We start from the raw sequence: 23,169 nt of genomic DNA on the forward strand, positions 1-23,169 counted from the left end.
CTTTCCTGCACGGTTTCATTCGTTCATAGCACGCTTATCTGACTGGAAGTCCTCGAAACTGCCGCTCGGTTTCAGGTGTCGCAAGGTCTACTGCGTAAATATCGCAGTGGGGTGTGGGAGTTGTAGTTCTCCGAAGCATAAACGTCCCTCCTCCGTCAAGATAATGTGTCTGCCTCAGACTCAGAGTCCCAACATGCTCAATTCGAGTGAAAGCAGATAGAGAACACGCTGCACAATTCCAAAAACAAAGTGTCTATGTGTGTGGATCAGAATCTTTTTCTGAGAGCGAATTTGAGAAAAGACTACAAACATCTCATGCCGACGGTGAGTTTATTTTCTTTAATGTTTCATCATTTTAAACAGTTATGACCGATGAAGTTTACGCGTCATTAATGTGTAAGCACTAGACACACACACCTGCCGAGATAGTAATACGGTTTAGCTGTTTTGTGTATCACTTTGAATTGTATTCAAATGTTATGCAAATGCCTATTTTGATATATTTGCTGATATCGTTGAACGCAGTGGAAAAAATTGACATTGTCTTCACGGCATTGAGCCGAATTAGAATTTCTGCCAGAAATGACTGTAAACCTCAATTTCTCACAACAAGACCAACCTGTTTTTTTTTTTTTTTTTGCTTGTAAGCAAGCACGTTATTGACGACTGACTCACTCTGACGTCTCATGAACGGGTTGGATCCTCTCTACAGTAGCAAGTGACACAATGACATCTGGGGCTTTCTTCCACCTCGACTACTGTTTCTCTGCAAGGGACACAAAACAAGCTATTTGAACTATGAATAATAACTTGAACAGTCGATGCTCTGGGCGGATTTGTTGTTTTTATGGTTCTGCAAAATGTTTACACTTGGGCCATAGCTGACTGACAGTTTGTAGTTGTGACAACTTCGCTGATTCTTATCTGCTCAATTCTAATTGGCCAATGGTACATGGAATACAAGAAAATTACTTTTACTTTCATCTGATATATCTCTCCGATCATACAAATAAAACGTTGAACAAAGATTAAATTTTGAAAGTTTTAATTCATTTGTGAAGTGTTTTACTGATTATTTATAATGTATTATATAAATAAATATAATATCGAATGACAGCAGCAAGGCGATGAATAACTTTTAGTTGTTACAGACAAGGTACGATGTACAGTTAAACCACAGGTATCAGACACTCCATTATGGAATGCTTCTTATATGTGACATCTTGGAAATTTCTTACCTAGATTTCTTTGATAATAAAATGGTATTTCAAGTGTAAACTTAACATTGTTTGATCATGTACAGATTAGATTTCAATTCAACGTCCGAGCCGCTACTAATATGGCCGCAGTTGCGCAAGACTTCAAAAGAAAGGGCCTCTTTTGTCGGCAATCCAGATTGCTAAAGCAGCTCCCATACGGACAATCGTTTTATTACGAGCCGTAACGACTGGCTTCGCTAAATCGCCAAAGGTGATGGCAGCCGTCTTCTAATGTTCGCCTCGTCCTTAATGTAGGGAGCGGTGGATTTGTTCACTCCCAAATGGCGGGCCACGGCTGCGAGCAAGCAATTCTCAGCAAGTCATCATATTTTGTTGGCGTTTAGGCCCAGTACAAGCCTTTGTGGGAGTAGCACATTCGGGAGCTATTGGAAAAGTTCAATATGTAATGGAAAAAAAATCCTTGCAGTAAAAAATAATCCGCAATGTGGCAAATTCGCAATAGTAGAAAGTAGCAAAGGTATATATATATATATATATATATATATATATATATATATATATATATATATATATATATATATATATATTTATATATATTGATTTGATTTGATTGATTTCATACTTCTAACCATTGTGTATATATTTTATTTATTTATTTATTTTACAGATGAAAATATGGAAAACTCCTTGCGGCGTGCAGGGAGTCTTGTAAGAAGCAAATCTGAGGGGACACTGGTTGATCTGGAAGAAAATGCTTTGAATGGTAATGATTTGGACTGTAACATCTTAAAGTTGTACGGAATGTACTTTGAGATAAGTGTTCAAAGAAGAATTACTGATAAAGTAATGTTTTTTTTAATAGATGGAAATGTGCCTCAGATGAGAAACAGCTATGACAAGTCAAGACAAAATCCCTTTTGGAGCAAGTTGTCTGGATCTAATCCCTTCTTAGATGAGATTGTACACAACAATACCGATAATATTATTTCCAACACATCAGACATATTACCAGGGATTATAAACCACCAAGACAGAGCAAATGGGGAGCCCAATAGCCCATCCTCAGATGAGGGGACCTTTCTGGAAAGGAAAAACAAAGCTAACAGATCTGGGAGATGGAGAAGTGCCATTGACATTCTGGATGGAAATTTTGAGAAGGCACAAAAGATGAGGGGCAGCTTCAAACCGCCAAAGCCTGTTCTAAATCCTGACTTTGAGTGGCTCAAAAATGATAGAGAAGCTTATAAAATGGCTTGGCTGAGCCACAGGCAGTTAACTCGCTCTTGCCTGGACCTCAATCTGATAAGCCAGAGTCCTGGATGGGCTCAGACCCAGGCAACAAATTTTCAGGTCATCTGCAAGATCGGCCATGATGGAGGCACCATCCAACTGCCAGACTCTGAAATTAGTATTGATATCCCCGAGGGCCATGTGCTTCCTGGTGAAATTCAGGAAGTAACACTGAAGGCAATGCTCGACCCTCCTCCCGGACTCAACAATAACTACATTACCACTCTAAGTCCACTTCTGGAAGTCGTGCTCAGCAACATCAACACCAAGAGTTACATATCCCTGAAGATGAAGCTTTCGGGAGAGGTGCGGAGCGACCCGTTAAGTCAGGCAATGACCACTGTGGTCGGCCTCTTGTCTTGCAAACGGGAAGGACCTTATATTAGAGTGAGTGATTGTGACATTTTTAAGAACTTGATGCAGATGAAACTTCAACAGCCGAAGACACATTTTTATGTGATAGCAGTTGCAGAGGCCTCCGCCGTTCAGTCTCCGGCTACGTCAGTCTGGGATTATCTTCACCGCCAAATTACAGTCGCTGTTTATGGCCCCAGGTACATCCATCCATCTTTCAAGGTCGTAATAGTTGTGTGCTGTCACGAGGAGGTACCGCCTAAGCTTCCCTTTTCAGATATTTGTCAAGGGAACAAACAGCTGCCCCCACTTGTGCTGCAGTTCTGGGGAGCGCATCACCTTAGGACCGACAACCTGCATGACCTGTTTGTCAACACTAGTATCAAGGACTCCATGTTTAAAATAAGACTCGAGGACAAGGTGAAAGAAGTGAGGCAGAGTCAGCTGAAAATAGGAACGGTGCTACATTTACCAGTGGCTTTATCTTATGCCAGCAGAAACGACATAAGTCCTTTTCAGTTAGACCTGCTAGTAACTGACTCAAACTCGACCAGCGTTGCACGCTTCCAGGTGCATTCACCTCCTGCAGCACCCGTTCGATGTGAAAAGCGCTTGTCAAATCAAAGAAGTAGAAAAGTTGTCGAGATGTCGAGAGCATCCTCGATTCCTGAAGATCGGGTACCGGATTACCCCGCGTTTAAAAATGTACCCGTGAACGTAAAATGGTACGGAGTAGCCCTAAAGTCGGTTCTCCGTCAGTCACGTGTTGACTACCTACTGGAGTACTTCAAGGGAGACACTGTGGCTCTTCTATCAAAAGCAACTGTTAGATCAGTGGGGAATTTCAAGGGAAAGGAGTGGTACATTGGATTCCTCAGGGGCAGAACTGGTTTGGTCCATTGCAAAAATGTCAAGCTCATTACGGCGGATCAGGTGATTGACTTCACCGGCGTTAGCGTGACCACAGAGGCGCTCCTGGATAACATGACGCTGCCTTTCAAGAAACTTACATACATGTACTCGGCCATCCAGACACTCGTCACAGAGCATATAACCAACTGGAGAGGCTTTGCAGATGCTTTAGGGTATTACAATCTGTCACTGGACAGCATCACTCGCAGAGTTGCTGAAACGGAGGCTGATAAGGTGGCCTGTGTGCTTGAAAAGCTGAAGGAAGACTGCCACGCTGCGAACAGTGGGAAGAAATTCCTTCATGAACTCATGGCTGTAAGTAGAAGAGCATTTCATTTTAAAAGTCCACATAAACAAGATTGTCAACATGTTTTTGTTGTCATTAATCTGGCGTGATGGATGCTGCCAATTTGAAGTAAACATTGTTGATTGGCAAACACATTTGAACATACAACACTTGCATATAAGTTTGAATGGATTTCAAAACATATGAACATACTTGCAAATATGCTCAAATGTATTTGCGAATCGATTTGAGCACAGTTGTTGGCTACATGCTAAAAGTATCAAAATTTTCCAATCATGCCACAGAACAATGACTTGCACAGGGAACATTATATTTATTCATAGCATGGCCTTCCGTATACCAATACAATAAAAAAATATGGAAGTAAACTTTGCTCATTAGTAATTTTTGTAGTTTGATTATTTCTGTTTGGCATATTTTCCCATAATGCAGCGGGGTACGCGCATGAACCATTTAACACCTTGTGGTTTTATAAACATTTAGTCTACAAGTATATTTCAATGTACAGTATTTGCAAGTACATTTGACCATATTTAAAAATGATTGAACGCATTTACAAGTACATTTGAACATCCTTGCAAATATGTTTGAATGAACCTGAAAATAGTACCTCCGAACGTACATTTAGGGTATAAAAACATAGCATGCTTTTTCCATAATGCCATGGGGTAATGATTTGCACATGCGCAAGTTAAAAAAAAGTTTCTTTGTTGTTTTTAGCATTCAGCCAACATGATACCAATTAATTTAAAATTAAGCAAACAATGTTTATTAGTAAACTTTCTGATTTCATCATGTCCATTTGGTATTTTCTTCCCATAATATCACAGGTTGTTTGTATGTGCAAATCAATACCCCGTGGCTTTATGGGAAAAAAGTGCTCTATTTTTAGCATTCGGGATACAAGTACATTTGAACCTTTGAAAGTATTTTTCACATATTGGCAAATATGTTCAAATGATTCAAGTTTAAGTTCGAAGGAGATTCCCAATCAAAAAGATTTCCTCCAAATTGGCAGCTTGCTGCTTCTCAACCCTTAACACTCTCCCAGTGATCTCATTCTTTTACTATCAACAAACTTCTTGTTGTGTTTGTTCTTTAAGGGTCTGCTTAAGATGGACAGCATCAATCTTGTGGCCCAGTTGATTCAGAATACAGTCATCCTGTCCACCGCCGTGGAGCTGGGGATTCGATGGCGGGAGCTCGCCGACAAAGTGGGAAAGCTGACAAGTGCTCAGATTGCGGTCTATGAGGCACCGCACAGAGGACAGTACGGAGAGGTTGGACCCCAGGTCAGTTAATTCTGGTTGATCCCTGTTCAGTTGTGAGGTGTGCTCGTGTTGGCATGCTAAAATAATCAGACAATGTTTATTACAAGGCTTGTAATATATTAAAGTGGAAATCGACACAAATATTTCCTTTACAATGATATGCTGTATGTAGGCCCACTGATCTTTTGCGTTAGTGAAATACGAATTGAGCATCAAAATCTCCCCGCTTTTATCCGTCTGAGGAGACAGCCACTTGCAGTCAACTGAAAATGTCATGTCATGACAGTTGCTCAGGGCTCATAACCAATCATAACTCAGCTTGCAAATGTCACATGACTACACTCAGAAAACGGGTTAGCTGTAAATAACCCTAACCTGTGGTCTGAGCAACTATGATGTCATTTTCACCTGACAGAAAACAGCAAAATGACCGCCAATCCAGCTGGATAAAAATAGGGGAGGGATTTTGCTGCTTAATTCGCACTCTATAAATGCCATATTAATAAGAATTTGGACTGCATAGAACTCTCCAAATTGTTGCCCTTTAAGTTGTAGTGAACACAGCAATTAATTCAGTGCCAGTAGCATATGTTTGTTGTGTATTGTGTTAAAAATTGCTTACAGCTGCTGATTTGTTGTAAAAACATCTAAAATGTATGTTACGGTACATTTTCCAGAAGTAACAGCAACCCATGAGATTTAACCATTTTTTTTTAACCAACATATTAAAATATCAAAATGAATGTTCGTCAATGTCTTACAGTTGATGTGGAAACCTGCTTACGATTTCCTGTTCTCCTGGAGTCAACGTTACGGAAACAGTTACAGAGACATGATTCAAGACCTCCACCTGGTCCTCGATAAGATGAAGAACCCTATTACCAGGCAATGGAGACAGCTGACCGGTGCCCTCATCACTGTCAACTGCCTGGATATCTACCGGACCGCTGCATACACAAAGAACTAAGAACTCGGCAATCAGAGCACTTGTGTTTATCCAATGTCTTTGTTCACTAACAGCAACTGTGACTGTGGACTTGGATGGAACAAACAAAGGCCACTTGGTTCATTAGCACATTACAGTAAAATTCAATTCAGAATTTTTCAGCACTGAAACAGATTTTTTTTGTATTGCATTTTTAGTACTACTTCCAGACGACTTGTTCATTTTTACATATAGTAGGCTATATCACTGTTATATGTGTTTTCATCACTGCTATAGATGTTTGCCTCAGTTGATCTGAAACACATAGCATCTTGTTGAGACCAATAAATGTGAAAGTGATTTGCGTGTATTGTATTATATAACTTTATATGTACTCCCTGAATGTTCTCCAAAGTGATAATGAGCCTTTACTTGATTTTTTTTTTTGTATTGTAATGTTATATTTTAGAAAGCACCATTTCTTGCTTCACACGGTTTTGCCAAAGGTTTTGAATATGCACTTTGAATCATTGTTTGGAGTGTCCCATACAGAAGTGAAGTGTTGCATTTGACGGCAATATTAACTGCAATAAACGCCTGATGGAATCACATACAAGTAATACAATAAGACACAGTAAATATGAGTGACTTTTTAAGTATAGGTTGGTAAATGACTTCAGATGACAGAACACAAATTACAACAAGCAACATAGACAATTGATTCAAGTTATTATAAAAATGTATATTAAATTCCACAGCAGTACTGTTTAGTTTGAAGCATGTGTGAACGGTAACAGAGAGAGATACAAACTTTTGCTCATGAGCTATACTATTGCGCAGGACTGTTTGACTATTCTTTTTCAAGAAATAAGCCAAACCAACGAAGAAAAGTCATTTAAAAGAATTATCATTCCAAATAAACCACTTTTACATACTTCCTGCAACTGCTTATTGAAAAGCGACCACAACGCAAGCACACCTCAATACATTAGATAGATAGATAGATAGATAGATAGATAGATAGATAGATAGATAGATAGATAGATAGATAGATAGATAGATAGATAGATAGATAGATAGATAGATAGATAGATAGATATGTACATACCTACATACATACAAACATGCATGCGAAGAAATACTGTTGTAATCAAATGTAAAACTAATTATTTGAAGAATATTTAGTTATATAGTACATTAATAGTATATCACTATTTTGATACTTTAATACTGTTCACATTTGTATTATTTTAATATTTTGGCCGCTTTGCTAAATATTAAAACTAAAGCGGGCAGCAAATTCTGCAATGACATTCTCCATCCAATGGGCAGCGCCATTGTTCCAACCAAACAGAAAGACTACGAGTTGTTCAGTATAGTCTACCAAGACTAGGGTAATAAAGTATAATATTAATTTACTTTCTTAATATCTGCATCATCAGATTTAAAATCCCATTTTGAAGATTTGCTGCGAAGTCAAAGCCATAATGGAGTAACGATCCTCTGCAAATTAAGATAAGTGAGCTTGGAAGTTTGTGGCAGGGTGCTTTCTGAAGCCAACAAACTTGGGAGCCATCCACAAATCACTTTGCACGAACAGAAGCATTCCTCTGTCCCCCTTGGGTGCACGAGGCTTCATTTGAGCTGCCGCCATGTTTCCGTGATATATGCCGGGGCCAAGAAGTCATTTGGCTTTCAATTTATTAGCTTTGCTGATTTATGCTCGCTGCGGAGACTGTGATGGTGACTCCTACCACAACACCCACCCTTTTTTACTTTACACCCTAACAGTCCGGTAATGGATGACGTGAAAGTTGAGCAAGTTGGGTAATTAGAAAAGTCGGGGGGAGGGGTGCATTATAACAGTTTATAAGCCCGCACTTCATTTATCACTTGAAGATTGAGTCCCTCTGATTAAAAGTGGGGGGTAGCGTGGTGGAATAGTGATTAGAAAGTCTGCCTCAGAGTTTTGATTATGAACTCTGGCATGTGTGGAGTTACTACATTTCTAAAAATATGCATGCCAGGAAGGCTGTTTGTATCTATCGCTGCAATTGTCTGGTGAGTGGTGACCAGTTCAGGCTGTTCATGGGATCTATGCCAGCCCCAAATTAAATACATTTAAAATCAGATGCACTGATGATTAAAGAGAATATTAAGATACAGTATACTGTATACCCCAAGAAAACGATTCATCAGCAAACATAATCTGATTAAATCTTGTAATTACATCTGTTGAAAAGAGTTAAAAGTGAATGTGTCTAAGTTACAAAGTTATTCTTCAAGTTCAGGAGACCTGTAGCGTTTCAGAGCAGCATATTTGAGGTGTTACAAGGTGTTTGATGCCTTTCTTCTGACTAACAGCCTGCTTGGAGCCTCTTCTCGTGACCACCGCTGGGAAGGAGGAAGCTCCATTACCACATGACTCACTGGCAAAGAAAGAAAAAACACAACGCAAAGTGTTTGGCAGCGTTTCGGAGCAGCTTTGTGAGTAATCTGCGTCCACATCCTGGCCGCCTCACTTTTCTCTCACTTTTTCCATCTCACGGCCTTACAGAAGTAGATCTCATGAAATGAAAGCTGGCAAATGAGCCCTTTGAGCTTTGACCAACATCAGCCCCAATGCATAGAATCATTCAAGGAAACGATAGCGAAGGGAATCCCTTATTTATTTTTGAGCTGAGGGGATCACATTCTATGTTTTGGTCAAAGTTTTGTCAGGTGTACAGCGACTGTGTGGGGGATGTGCACAGAGCGTGGCTGCTGACAGGCCTGATGTACCAAGCGTGACACTCCCAGTCCTCTAGTGATCTAAAAACCAGATGGAGTCAACAGGGTTGGTGGTTAAGTATGCTGATAATCAGCAATGTGAGTTTTCATAACACGCATTCCTCCCATCGTAAAGTCTTGGATTGATGAACGGCCTTCTTCTATTGTTCCCAGCTGAGTTTAAGCAAAAAGGTCGGTCGGTAGGCTTTATTTTTCTGACCACATGCATTTTATTCTTGTATTTGTACCTTGTACTATCTTGTACCTAACCCTAACCCTATCCAATGTCTAAATGAATTCTATCTTAAGAACTGCAGTCCACATTCATTGTTCCATGAAATGTGAAAAGTTGAAGTGATGAAGGTTTGTTTGCATTATTGCTGTGATCTGATTTATTTCTTGACTTATGATTATGTCACACTTGTTTGGTAGAAAAGTGGTTGTTTGGAGATCTCTGAGAGGACTGCAGGTAGTAATTTACTCTAATTGAAGTAGATAAAATTTTTACGTTGATACATGGTTAATTTGTCTTTATTTTAAGCATAAGCCGAAAAAAACAAAATACTGCATGTGTAATATATCTGATTTAGTGCGCATGGGAATATGACATGTAAAAATGATCACATGTTATAGCACATATTAACCTCACTATATAGTAGGGAAAAATACCGTTTGTTTATACTGTATGTAACCAGTAAAACACATAAAAATAGGGCTGCAAATGACGTTTACTTTAATAATTGATGAATCTGCTTATTTTTTTCTGTTTGTCGATTAATCTAATTTCCATCCTTTCATTCAAAAACAGAACATTTTCTTAAACAGACTGCAAAAAAAAAAAAATGCAGTTTTTTTTATTACTGGTTTTGTCCGGAACATCTAGAAATAGGCTAAAATATTGATAATTGTTTTCTTAAAATCAAGTTAAATGTTGGTAAGTACCTTATTTTGATTTAATAGAAAATGCTTTCATTGCAGACTAAAATGACAGAATATTTACTTTTTAGGGGATGACATTTTGAGGATTAGGATAATTCTGGGTCTCTAAACGATGGATCGACTATGAAAAAAAATGATTAATTTGAATATTGATTCATATATGAATTGTTGCAAGTCGTATATGAATTGTTGTCGGCCAGATGGAACGCTCTGTCCTTAAGTTTGACACCAATATTTCTGTAAATGTAGGCATAACTGTGAAAAAAATCATTGTTTAAATCCATTGATTATGTCATTCATTCTGTTGTATGTCTTGAGTTTTTATCATGCATAGTGGAGTAATTGTATTTGTTTTCATCAAAGTTTATTGATTGCATGATCTCAGGTCAGGGGCACTTGCTTTGAACAAAACTGGTAGAAACCCAGACTGAAAATAAAATCATACTTAGAGAGTGAGGAGGACTCCGGATTACTTTGTTACTGTGGTGAGTGACTTGAATATAATGTGTTTTATTGACAGTAGAAAGTAATCAGCATAAATAAGCTGAATTTGTGTCATGGCATTATCCGTACATCGCAGTTTCAATTGCGGTCACACAATTGACATAAAAGTCTTCGCTATCACATGTGAATCCACCTTTACAGTATCTTTAGCTTGTTCTGCAGTTGACATCGCAGGGTATTAGAAAGTGCTTTTTGCGCCTACCTCAAACATCACACTAAAACCAATTGGATGGCCGTATTTTATAAAATCTTGCTTGGAAATAAATATTCAAGGTGATAATCAAGCTATGACATCACGCCTTGACGACATGACCAGCTGGGTGACCACGGAACTTCCTCAATGATGAGTGAAAATAAACACTGCTCCCCAGAGAAAATACACAAAAATCTACAATCAGCTGAGAGCTTGGGGGTAAAACTCTCTGAGGATGTGTCCTTGGCTAATTTCTGTCAACCGAGCCAGGCAGATGGGTTCCTGTTCCAAAATCAACATTTCTGGAGAGGTAGCCCATTGTGTCCTCAAATGAGGAGGAGGAGACGGGAAAGGAAGAAGAAGAGGTCGCCTCTAACTGACACAGCAGGGGGAGCAGAGGTGAGCAGAGATGAGTGTGCAGCTGCAGTTCAGAGACCATCAATGTCGTAAGAACATCACATCATTTACAATCACCCAATGCGTTTAGGATATGCTCGTTGGTTCTGAACCCCGGACCCAATGACAAAATGAAGAAAGATAAGATTCTTGGCTAGTCCTTGTACACGTCAGCAGGATCCTATGCAGTGTTGCTCTTGGCAAGAGGTGGGAGACCCTCCTCCACCCAGATCACTCCCCAAGTCCCCAAACCGCACCCCCACACTTTTGCCCATCATCCCCCTTAAATAGTATTCATCCCTATACACAGCTGGAGCACTTTGCTTGACCTGCTCCCAGCTTATGGTCCTTAAACTCCAAAAACCGTTGGATCAAAACGAACCCAAATTAGAGCACGAAAAGGACTAACACAAATTTGGGGGTTTATTGATTCAATCCCCCCAAATTGTGTCAAAACTGTGACAAAAAAAGTCCCGCAACTCCAGTTGTTTTGTAATAAAACTCCTTTCCCCCGACCATTATTTGGGGGAGGGTTATTCACAAACTACATTTTTTTTTAGTTCAATAAATAACCCAATGAGCCAAATCAATTCATTTTGACCAATTTTGGTTGATTTTTTTTTCCTCAATCGTCTTTAGTGTATCTTGTAACTTGGATCAAAATTAATCCAAACTGGGTCAAAAAGAAAGACTGAACCAACATTTTGGGGTTATTCTTTAAGACCAAAATTTGGGCTAAATGAAAAACTCACAAAGCATTAGAGCAATTTAATTTGTATTTTCAAATAATAAAATACAAATATTGGAGTTCTTTGAAGAAGTATTATTATTATTATTATTATTATTATTATTATTATTATTATTATTGGTGCACAATTTAATCAAATTGGGATAGTTGAATCAACTAAAAAGCTGGGTCAATCACTTCGTGAAGCAAATTCTGTACAGTTGTACAGTTGTACTTATCAGTTTTTTAACAAACTAGGCTTATATTGCTGTTTCAGCAAAAAACATCCATCATGTGGTTCTGATGTCACTTAGTCTTGTTTGAATCTTAGTGAAAAAAAGTTGATCTCTGATAATTAAGTGAAATGTGTTTTAGGGTTTTGGTCTTGATATATTTTTCCACAAAAAACAAACAAACAAACAAACAAACAAAAACATGTTTTGTTTTTATCCAAATACTCAATGTTACTACCAAAATTTCTGTAGGGTATTCGAATACTAAAATACTTTATAGCCTCACGTCATTGTACACATGAGTTGTACAAACTACAACAATACACAATTGGGCGCTGACATTGTCATGACTTTGATGCAGCATGGTACCATATGCCGTTTCTCAACATACACTCAATTGTGGCATACCAAATCTGGTCTGACCCTAAGGATGCTGCTCACTGTTATCACATTCAGTTGACATTCTAAAAGGGGCCTACAGTGGTATCTTAACTCGCCAGTGTAATTCATTCCATCACCAAGTTTGAAACTCACTTTACTTGAATGTCAAATCATTTTGTTCCAGTGAAAAGAACTGAAATGCAATTAATCCATTCCAGCCTCCATGAACTGATAGTAATTGATCTGAAGAGCTCTGACTTCTGCTCTGGTTGGCAATTTACCAAGCGCTTACATCTGCACGTTGCTCCTTGCAAGTGTTTTCATTTTGTATTTTGAGTGTATGACTTTTTACGTGTAAGCAACATATATATATATATATATATATATATATATATATATATATATATATATATATATATATATATATATATATATATATATATATATATATATATATATATATATATATTTATATATATAATCCAAGCTGGAGGTGGGTCTCTGTTGTCTCCCCTTATGGGTGTTTCAAGTACTTGTTCAAATTGGTCGACTGTAGTCATTTCTTTGTGGATTTTCTCATGTGAGAACAGCAAATAGAAAATTTTACATTGCTTATGTTGTATCCATGATGTTGTGACCTTTACTATTTTAAGTATTATGTATCAAGGGAACACTTTACCACCTGTAAAATAAATCAAGAAAATGACCTTTTTGTTATCTGAAATAGAACATGACACTCATTTATATTCTAAGCAAATACGCAGTGCACTCCATTACATTTTATTTGAAAGCCCTGTAGCACAGGGACTATTTTATCAGCTCAAATCAAAACAAGCCAGCCAAATCAGATGGTTGATTATGCAGTCTGGGGACTGTCAAGAGGGTAGAAAGTCGCCACTCTCTATTACGTTTCACTTAGGTTATTTTTTGTTGTGGAAGGGTGGCAAGGTTCAGCTGGGAAATGTCTCAACACTTTCCCAAATCTCTGCTGGTAAAATGTGTGAATTACAAACCGAACCCTCGCTGGTTCCAATTGCATTAACATTTAGTTAGCGGTGGGATTTTAGATGCCAACAATTCTGTAGAGTAAGGCCACGGTCTGAGAAGATATTGCTTCTCCATTTCATCTTTCTTGTTACTGCTCCCTATATATACATATATATATATATATATATATATATATATATATATATATATATATATATATATATATATATATATATATATATATATATATATATATATATATATATATATATATATATATACTGTATATAAACATCATCAAGGAGCAGTAACAAGAAAGATGAGATGGAGAAGCAATATTTTCTCAGACCGTGGCCTTATTCTACAGAATTGTTGGCATCTAAAATAGTTTGCGATGGATATGTTGTGTGTCATTCTCCCTAACTAAAATGTGATTAAGAGGTGGTGCTCAGAAATTAATCATCTGATCTGAAAAACAACCAAACAACTAAGGTATGTTGTTTTTTTTTTCCTTATGAGCTATTTCTACAGTTTTACATCAGTCAATAGTTTATTCAGTTAATTTATCTCTTTTGTTTTTAAAAGAAAGGAAAACATGATAAAATTTTATACAGATTTTTCTGATCTAGATTAAAATGGAGCAGCAAGAAGACAGGTCCTATGATAATGCCCTTTTCGTTCCTCGAATTCATTTACGAAGAACAGGAAAATAATAATGATAATAATAATAATAATAATAATAATAATAATAATAATAATAATAACAATAATGGCAATAATAATCATAATCATAATATTCATAAGAAACCAGAAAAACAAACCAAAGCAAAAGAAATATTACAACTGGCTATGCAGAGAGTGACATAACTTTTAAGTTCTCAAGTTACAATTTAGGGCGACTCGGTGGAACGGTGGTTAGCATGTCCCCCTCACAGTTTAGAGTCCCGATTTCAATTCCAGCTCACTCCAGCCTTCCTGTGTGGGATTTGCATGTTCTCCCCAAGCCCGTGTGAGTTCTCTCCATGCACTCCGGCTTTCTCCCACACTCCAAAAACGCTCTAAAACTGTCCTTAGGTGTGTTTGGGTGCGTGACTGGCAACAAGTTAAGGTTGTCCCCTGCCTACCTCTCATAGAAAGCTGGGATAGGCACCAGCAATCCTGTGACCTTAAATGGATGGAAGCTCCAATTCAGTAACTGACAAGAGTATTGTTTAAATGCGATATCTGACTTGGATATCTATAAATTTCCGTGTTTACACTTTCAAATGATCATTTCTACAACATGAATACAAGAATCATAATATCCTTTTACTGATGAGCTATTTGTAGCTAGAATATTTATTCTCTACTTACTACAGAACAATGGTTTTGTTGTAGAAATAGTATGTATAAAATCAATTCACATGCATTGCCAGTATTTAGGCATAAATGATTAAGCCACATATATTTTACTTAGCAACAAGAGTCGAAACAAATGTGTTACGTGACCTGGAAAAAAGTTAAGGGTGATCCTGTTGATTTATGTGTCTATGGTATGTCTGCTGCTACATAGTCAAAATTTGATTCCAGTTTTAAAGTTGTTCTAGTGACTCAGGGATTATTATTTTTTTTATTTATAACATTTCCCTTGGAAGATGCGTTGGAATTAATTTGTGCCCCACCAATGAATTAAACATAAAAACACCACTGTTTTACAGATATGTTGCCCAGTTTGCAATAGATGAGACTGTCAGTCGGTTTCCCTCAACAGCTTCACACAAATGCAACACTCTCAAACTCAGCCCACCACCTGTTTATAGCAACGCCGCGATAAAGCTACTGTAACTCTCTGTGCAGACGTTTTCATTGCGTAGGTCACTGCACTGGCCAGTGTGTGTGCGTGCGTGTGTTTGCGTGTGTGTGTGTGTGGTCTGCTGAATGCCGGCAAGTTTTTATAGACAGCAGAAAGTACGGCTCAGTGCTCTCCAGGTTTTCAGATTTAACTGCGGCGAGGAGCCAAACACACGCTAACTTTCCACTTCTTAAACAAAAAGTCAGGAAAAAGTTAGGACATTCTGCATGATGCGGAGATGCAGCAGGTTGGGATTTTGATTCAAATTGTAATGTTTGAAGACCATTGGATGGGCAAATCTAAACCCGTTTGTTAGCTCGTAGTATGTGTGTGCGTGCATGTGTGCACATGTGTGTCAATTTTCAAGCTGTGAAAACATGCCAGAGATTTGCTGGTGCTTAGTGTTTAGTGAGGTGTCATTGTTCTCTATGTGGAAGTGCTCATGTACAGTACTACAAACTAGCACACAATAACTGCATTATTTTCAGGGACTGTACCCTTCAAGAACACCTTCAATATCCACACCAACCCTTGTTAAGGGGCAGTTTTGCCTAAAGGAGGTCTTAAAACCAAAAAAAAACAGTTGGGTGAAAAAATAACCATATTAGGGATCAAAAAAGGACCGTGTTGCTCAAGTCCAAATATTGGATTGGTGCTTTACAGAAACACCATATTTTTCATGTAGTAGCAGGGTGTGTTTTTTTTACTCAACTTCAGAAAAAACAACCGCATTAGTCATCTGTTAACCTGTTAATACTTTCAAGAGAGTTCAGTTTGGTGAAAAAAAAAAAATCTATGAACTAATATAAATATTGTGATCATAGGGTAACATGATGCATTCAGTAGGAGAGGTGCTGACCAAAATGTGGTCAGGGCCAACTACAAAGACCAATGCAATATTTGGGTCAAATTCTGACAAATATTGGATCGGCCCTTTTTTCACCCAAATATGGGTTTATTTTTAACCCAAACTGTTTTTCATGAGTATGTGCGTTACTAAATCCATAAAAAAATATAAAATTGAGAGAAACAAAACAACCAATATCACCGCATTTCCACATATAGTACCAGGGTGTGTTCATTTAATCAACTACAGAAGAGAACAGGCGTCTATGAGTGGTCTTTCATCGAACTGTTTATGTTCACAACAGTTCCATGCGGGGTAAAATCTATGAACTGATATAACTGCTCTGATCTGAGAGGAAAATGAGGCATTCTGTGGGAGAGGTGTGGACCAAAAGGTGTAGTGAACTCATCAAATTGAAGCAAACATTGTATCTGTCCTTTTTTGGACTCATTATTGAGTTATTTTTAACCCAACTGTTTTAGAGTGTGCTGGCATTACTAAAGGCACAAAGTAAAATAAATCATCCATAACACCATATTTCCTTGTGTATTGTAGGAGCAGGTTGTGTTTATTTACTTAACTACAGAAAAAAGACCAAGCATCTAATAGTGGTCATTCATTGTATTCTGTTCATCACTTTTGGAAATATTCAAGCAATGAAAACAATACAGAGAACCTTTGTGGAAGTAGAACTGAATCATCTGTACAAAATGGTGTACAAGTTAAGTTAAGTTCAGCTCAATCCCCCCCCCCAAAAAAAAAGCCTCAATTGTCAGACAAAACAAGTTAAAGATTTTTGCTCAACTTTGAGGCCACTGTATCTTCATTAAGATATAGAGAATGTGAATTATAGAAAGAAGGCTTTATTTGCTGAGTTCTCTAATGACGTCCTCAATACAAATTCAGACTACACATATGTATCATTTTGCTGACGGCAGGTCTTGGCTCAGACTTCTCAGGCCAAGTGAAATGGTGCTACAAGCAGGAACAGCAACTTGAAGCCCGATTAGAAAGCGCAACATCAAAGCTTTGTGCTTTAAAGACTTTTTTTTACTGCTTGGTCCAGGACTCCTGGCTCCTCCATGTCCAGACGGCTTATAAAGGCTTGTTTTTATCCTCACCTCCCTTTTCAACACCCCAAATCATCTTTCACTCTCACAAGACTGCTGTTATCTGAGTTTGAGAAAAAAACACACACACATATATATATATATATATATATATATATATATATATATATATATATATATATATATATATATATATATATATATATATATATATATATATATTAACATGGCCTAGATTTTTCTCTGAATGGCCCATTGTGTTATTATTATATGACAGTGCTGTCATGCAACGCTGTTGCTTGACCTCGTTAACCCCCTTGGGTTAATTGAGTACTCTCTTCCCTTTAAAGTGCCCTGTCTTTCCTCATTGGGAGCAGCTGATCCATCTTGGCGAGCTGGCATCAGACTGTGCCGTCGGCTGCTTAAATTGATTGAACACGGATATCACAGGCAATTGTGGGAGCGTCATACATGTGGGGGCCTGTGGTTTGTTATTCCAGCAGATATGAGTGGGCCGATAGGGAAACGCTACCTTCCAAGGCCCCAGCAGAGAAAACAGACAGGTCTCTGTGGATCTGGCTCAGGTTCAAATCGTATAGTGAATGAGATCCTGAGTTGCGTCCGCCTTGATGTGACCTCTGGGGTGGTGCTCCATTATGCTGATTCAAGACGATAATGATCAGTTTAAGAATCACAACAACCAGGCTGGAGCGCAGAAGATGAGCGGGGGCACATGACGCATCATAGCGTTGGCTTGCTCTTTTTGTATTTGTGTGTGTCCTTTGCCGACAGTGGGATGAAGGTTAGGTCTTTATTAAAGATCAACACCGGTGGAGTTGTCCTGTGATGACATCATGTAGCTGAGAAGCAGCTGTGTTTTCTCAGAGTCACTTCAGCAGCAAAGAACTGAACTCGGCAGTGCAATCTGCCAAGGATTATAAATATAGAGTGAGCCCAAATACAAAGTTCTATTTTTTTTTATGTATATACCATGCAAAAAAAAAAAAAAACAAACTACACACCGCTACAAGCTGTATTGTTTTAATGACCTTTTTCACCAGTTAAATTTCACATAGTAAATAACAGGACGCCTGCAGTTAGCAGGATTACAAAACACACACACACGTGCGCACACACAAAAACAACCTATGGGTCAACCTCCAGGTCAGGGAAGAACATGAGCTCTGACTCATGGGTACTGCCATGAGAATTTACTTTCACCATTTAATGCCATCAATAGTCCATGCTCAGAATGAGAATGATAAAACCTGTCTGCTCATCATCCTCAGTGGCGCCACCAAAGGGTGGACAGGGGTGGCCATGACCACTTCTATCAATTTGCTGGCTACTCACTGGTTAGTATATAGATTGTAATACTGTCATTACAGTAGCTTTTTTTGTTGTTTTTTTTAAGTAAGTCTATTCATGCTTGGTCCTGAAAAGCCATACAATTTGTGTTTCTGTGGTTACACAGCTGCTTTATTTTAGAACTGTAGTTCTGTTTTTTTGTTTTTTTTTTTTAATCAAAATGGCATTTGTTGCATTAGGCATTAACTGTTTAGCAGCTTGTATTTTGCAAGAATCTGTACATGAATGGTTTTTGGTAATTTTGGCACTGTATAATTTTCTTCTGGATTGCAATAAACTGGATGAAACTTCATCTGTGTGTCCTCAAATACCGTAAAATTAGGCATAATATGCTGACATGAAAAAGGGCAGGCTCGTATTCAACAGTTTTTTGGCGGACAAAGATGAGTCATCCCTCCCTGCCTGCAATAAAAAAAACATACTTCATGAAAATAGAAAAAATGAAAAAAAGGCAACAGTGGAGATTCTACAGTATATTATAGTTAAACATGGACATGGAAAACATTTTAAACCAACCAGAGTATGTGGTTTTTTTTTAATTGAGTGTAGCACAAATTGACGTCACGTGATCACGTGAAAATGGCATCACGAAAACTGGGGAGAACAAGTCAACGGTCACTTATCTATAACTAGCTACTAAGCACTGAGTTAGCATTAGCATTTAGGATTGCAATTGGCACATTAACTCACAAATGTTAGCATACTAGTCTGCTGTTTATCAGGGAATGACCAATTTGGGCATTTTTGTTGTTGATTTTATTTTACAATAGCATATCAAACAGAGACAGAGATTTTATCCTATGTCACAATAACTTCCTTGCTGGTTGGTTGCATGCTTATCCTTTTTTTCCACAACAGGTAGCCCTCTAACAACAAACACAACGGAAATGAATTGAGACTGCTTCTTACATGCAGGTAATAGGCGCTTGCTAAAGTCAGCACCATGGACAGGTACGTTTACCTTGACAAGGCACACTGATTCTCATTAATCACCTATGTCAGTGTTTTTCAACCTTTTTTAAGTCGAGGAACATTTCTTTCACAGAAAAAAATCTTTCAGCACACAACCAGCCGAAAATGTGAAATAAAAACTTACTTGAGCTATATTAGAGTTATATTGTTTATTTAAGTTGTTTTTTTGTATTGAAGAATGGTGCTATATTATAACATCTTGAATATGAATCATATAAAACCAAGAAAAATGTCCTTAATAATTAGTCATTATTATACTCATTCAGTGAGAAACCTGGGCCTGTTTGAATAAACCAAGAGCTGAAATCCTGGCAGGAATTGATGAAAGACACACACGAAGCTCTTCTTCTACAGATCTTATTCTTTCTCTGTCTTTAGTATTTATTGCAGTTAGGCTTGAAATGCTCATCTCACACAGATATGTTGTGGAAAATGGGAGCAATGTCAAAATAGCTTTGTTGGCTAGGATGGGGAGCTCCTTGGCAGCTGCCAACCAAAAACTGCCCAAAGGTAGATCTGCAAAGCTTAGCTTGAAACCACGATCTTGTCTCAGTTCATTTACTTGCTCATGCTCCTGTAAAGTTAGGTCCTTTCCAACAGTTGATGCTGGCCTGAATGGGTCAAGGCACTCCGTGGAGGGTGAAGAGAAATAAAATGACATCTTCTCCTCAAGAGTTTTCAAGTGTTTAACTATTGTCTCACACCGTGCAGCAGTATGAACATCTTGGCATATCTTGGTGAGTGGGAACATTTCAAGGTTGCCACTTTCCACATCCTGCTGCCAGCGTTGCACCTTTGAACGGAATCCATTTATTTTAACTGTACTTGTAAGCAGGTTTTCATTTCGACCTTGCATTCATGTGTTCAGTTCATTCAGACGATGAAAAATATCTGCCAAGTATGCCATCTTTGCACACCACTCATCACTGGAAAATAGTTTTGCGTGATCGCCGATTGGTCCCCTCATTTGTCAGAAACACATGAAGTTCCTCTTGCAGCTCATACTTTGCCGCGTGACAACCATCAAACCTCAGTCTGAAACAGCAACGCTAAATTATTACTGATACGGTTCTTGTCCAAAAGCATACTTTCGATGTCTAAAGCCATTTGATCAATACTTTTGGAAATTGTGTTATCTGAGAGAGGGATTTCATGTATTTCTTTAGCCGTTTTGTGTCCGAGCATCTCATTTACAATGGCAGGCGGGTAGTATTTTTTTTTTTCCGCTACAAGTTGTCGCTAGTGGTTGCTAGCGTTAAGGGCTCTCTCATTTACCTTTGTGGTTTTTCTCATGAAAGTTGCTTGCTTCTCTGTGTGTTAACGCAGGCGAACAATATACTCCAAATTTTGTTTTAAAGTGAAGGATTTTTTTTTTCAAGATGGTGTTTATGCTTACTTGGGACTTGTTGGAAAGCTTTTCACCACTTACCAAGCACAATGGAGTCGGTGCTGTTCCAGCTCCGGTAAATCCAAATGAGGCATAGTTCTTGTTGTATTGCCTTGAGGCAGAAACTTTGCTAGACGTCACTGTCTTTGTTTTCTTTTGACCCCCACTCATACTAGGGCCTTCATCTGGATCCGGATATTTTCCAAGGTCCAGTTCAGATCAGCATTTTTTCTCTTCAAAACACTATTCATCACTTTTACAATCATCCTGCTGTCCACAATGCAATCGTGAACACCACATGTCACTACATTGATTCATCACTAATTTGCTTGTCTGCAAGCACAAGGCAATTTGTTACCTGCTGCAGCTGCTGTCACCTACTGGTATGCAAGAGTATTATATGATTACTCTGCCAGGCCCGGAACACGCAGGCACTCAAACAGGATCATTTCCCTTCGCTCACCTGACAATATCTCACGGCACATCGGTTTACACACCAGTTGAAAAACACTACCCTAATAACTGTGCCGGTTACAAACCTTTACATTCACATTTCAGCGCTCTTTTGCGGTCCGGACGGTGATGCGTTCAAATCTACTTTGTCACCAAGTCACACTTTAACAAGCCTGTGTGTGTTGTTGATACCTGGAGGTGCTCCCCCAAGAACAATACTTGGCTCTCAGGCCTCCGCGAAGATGTAAATGGATGGTTCGGTGGTGTTGTGACCTCTCACCCTGACTGCCCCCTGTTTCCTGAACCAGATGCTGCTCCTGTGGACCAGGGCCTTCTCAACCTAAACAAAGTAATCCTCCACTAAACAAGATGGATATTGTATCACCACGCCAGTAAATACCAGAGGGCCTCACGCACAAAGCTGCCTTCTCCTCTCACTTGCCAACGTCTACTCAGCTGGGGGGCTCTGATGCACACCCCGTTCTGTATGCACATGCAAAAAGACATCACGTAACCTATGATTTACGATGCTCTTTAATGGTCTTTTTTTAAAATCACATTTGTGGCTTATAACCAAAACATGCCCTCTTGTGGGGAGTATAATTAGAGCATGAGGAAAAAGTTGGACAATGTGAAACCTTGGCTGCATGCTCAATGTGTCAGATTGGGCTCATGTGTTGCATAAAGAGACACGTTTGATCTCCCTGGATTAGGTCAGACTATGGAAACATTATTAGCAAACGTCATGTTGGTTGCACGCATGATTGCATAAGAGAAGATGGGATTCTTTTGGGGAGGTGTTCCTTTCCGCCTGTGCAGTGAAATGAACGTTGGATCGGCAAAACAAAAAAAAAAAAACTGCTGAGCTGCTATGTGAGCATGTCATACAAAATATCCAGGTTGTCTGAAAAAAATCATGTAAATAGTTTTTACAACGTTAGTGCTTACAGTTATTGCATTATATTTACACCTGTAATCTCAAATAAATAAATATAAAGAGTGATGAAGTGCATATTTGATTAATGGTGTTTTAATGTAATAATACAGTATATTATGTTATATTACTGTGGTTAAGGTGGCGGAGAGCTGGAATTTTGGTTTCCTTGTTCAAAATCATGCAAGGATCATAGAAAAAAAACTGTCAACTAGAAAGACATTAGCTAGCTAACTAGCAAGATTGAGATAGGTAGGTACAGCTAGGTAGCTACATAGAGCAACATAGGCTTTGTGGAATATGAACTAAGGAGCAAAATTCCCCGGTTTTGACTCCAACCAATCATGACTCAGTTTGTAATATTTGCAATCTGATCCCAGATTGGTCGTTACCTGAGCCCTGGACAACTCTGATGTATTTTTCAGTCGACAGTAGGGATAATGGGCACCCTCCAAGCTGGATAAAAACGGGTAGAATTTGTTTTTTTTTATTTGTATTCCACAAGCACGTTATCAATCAGAATTTGGACTGGATGGTCTGCACAGAACATGTAAAGAAAACCTTTGGATGACTTTCCTTTTATTAACACAGCTCTACCGTTGCAAAACACAATCACCGTTGTTAACATATTGCTAAATAACCATTTTTTTCATCATTTCAAACTTGGATATTATCCTTGTAATGCTTAATGTTTTAAAGTGTGCAATCAGATATTAGTTTTACACAAACACAAAATACAACCAATTCAACTGAACACTGATGTTATCTTATTAATTTGACTGTCATCAGCCATGATTGTATGTAATATTCCATAGCAGGGGCAGGGGCAATTGTTTTTTGTTTTTTTGTTGTTTTTTTTTTCCTGCCATGATGTAATGATAAAGCACCGTTATCTGGCT

General features: G+C 38.3%; 1 protein-coding gene across 1 annotated transcript; it reads left to right on the forward strand.

Annotated features, from left to right (window-relative positions):
* Positions 1 to 202: 202 nt before the first annotated feature.
* Positions 203 to 6,918, forward strand: LOC148426766 (metastasis-associated in colon cancer protein 1-like). Its single transcript, XM_088410684.1, has 5 exons — positions 203 to 324; positions 1,888 to 1,983; positions 2,083 to 4,091; positions 5,187 to 5,375; positions 6,118 to 6,918. The coding sequence occupies exons 2-5, from the start codon at positions 1,896 to 1,898 to the stop codon at positions 6,319 to 6,321; spliced, it is 2,490 nt and encodes an 829-aa protein (XP_088266810.1). The 5' UTR covers positions 203 to 324; positions 1,888 to 1,895; the 3' UTR covers positions 6,322 to 6,918.
* Positions 6,919 to 23,169: the final 16,251 nt, after the last annotated feature.

This window comes from Hippichthys cyanospilos, chromosome 3 (assembly GCF_059441005.1).
Source record: "Hippichthys cyanospilos isolate Australia breed blue-spotted pipefish chromosome 3, RoL_Hcya_1.0, whole genome shotgun sequence".
Taxonomy (NCBI): domain Eukaryota; kingdom Metazoa; phylum Chordata; class Actinopteri; order Syngnathiformes; family Syngnathidae; genus Hippichthys; species Hippichthys cyanospilos.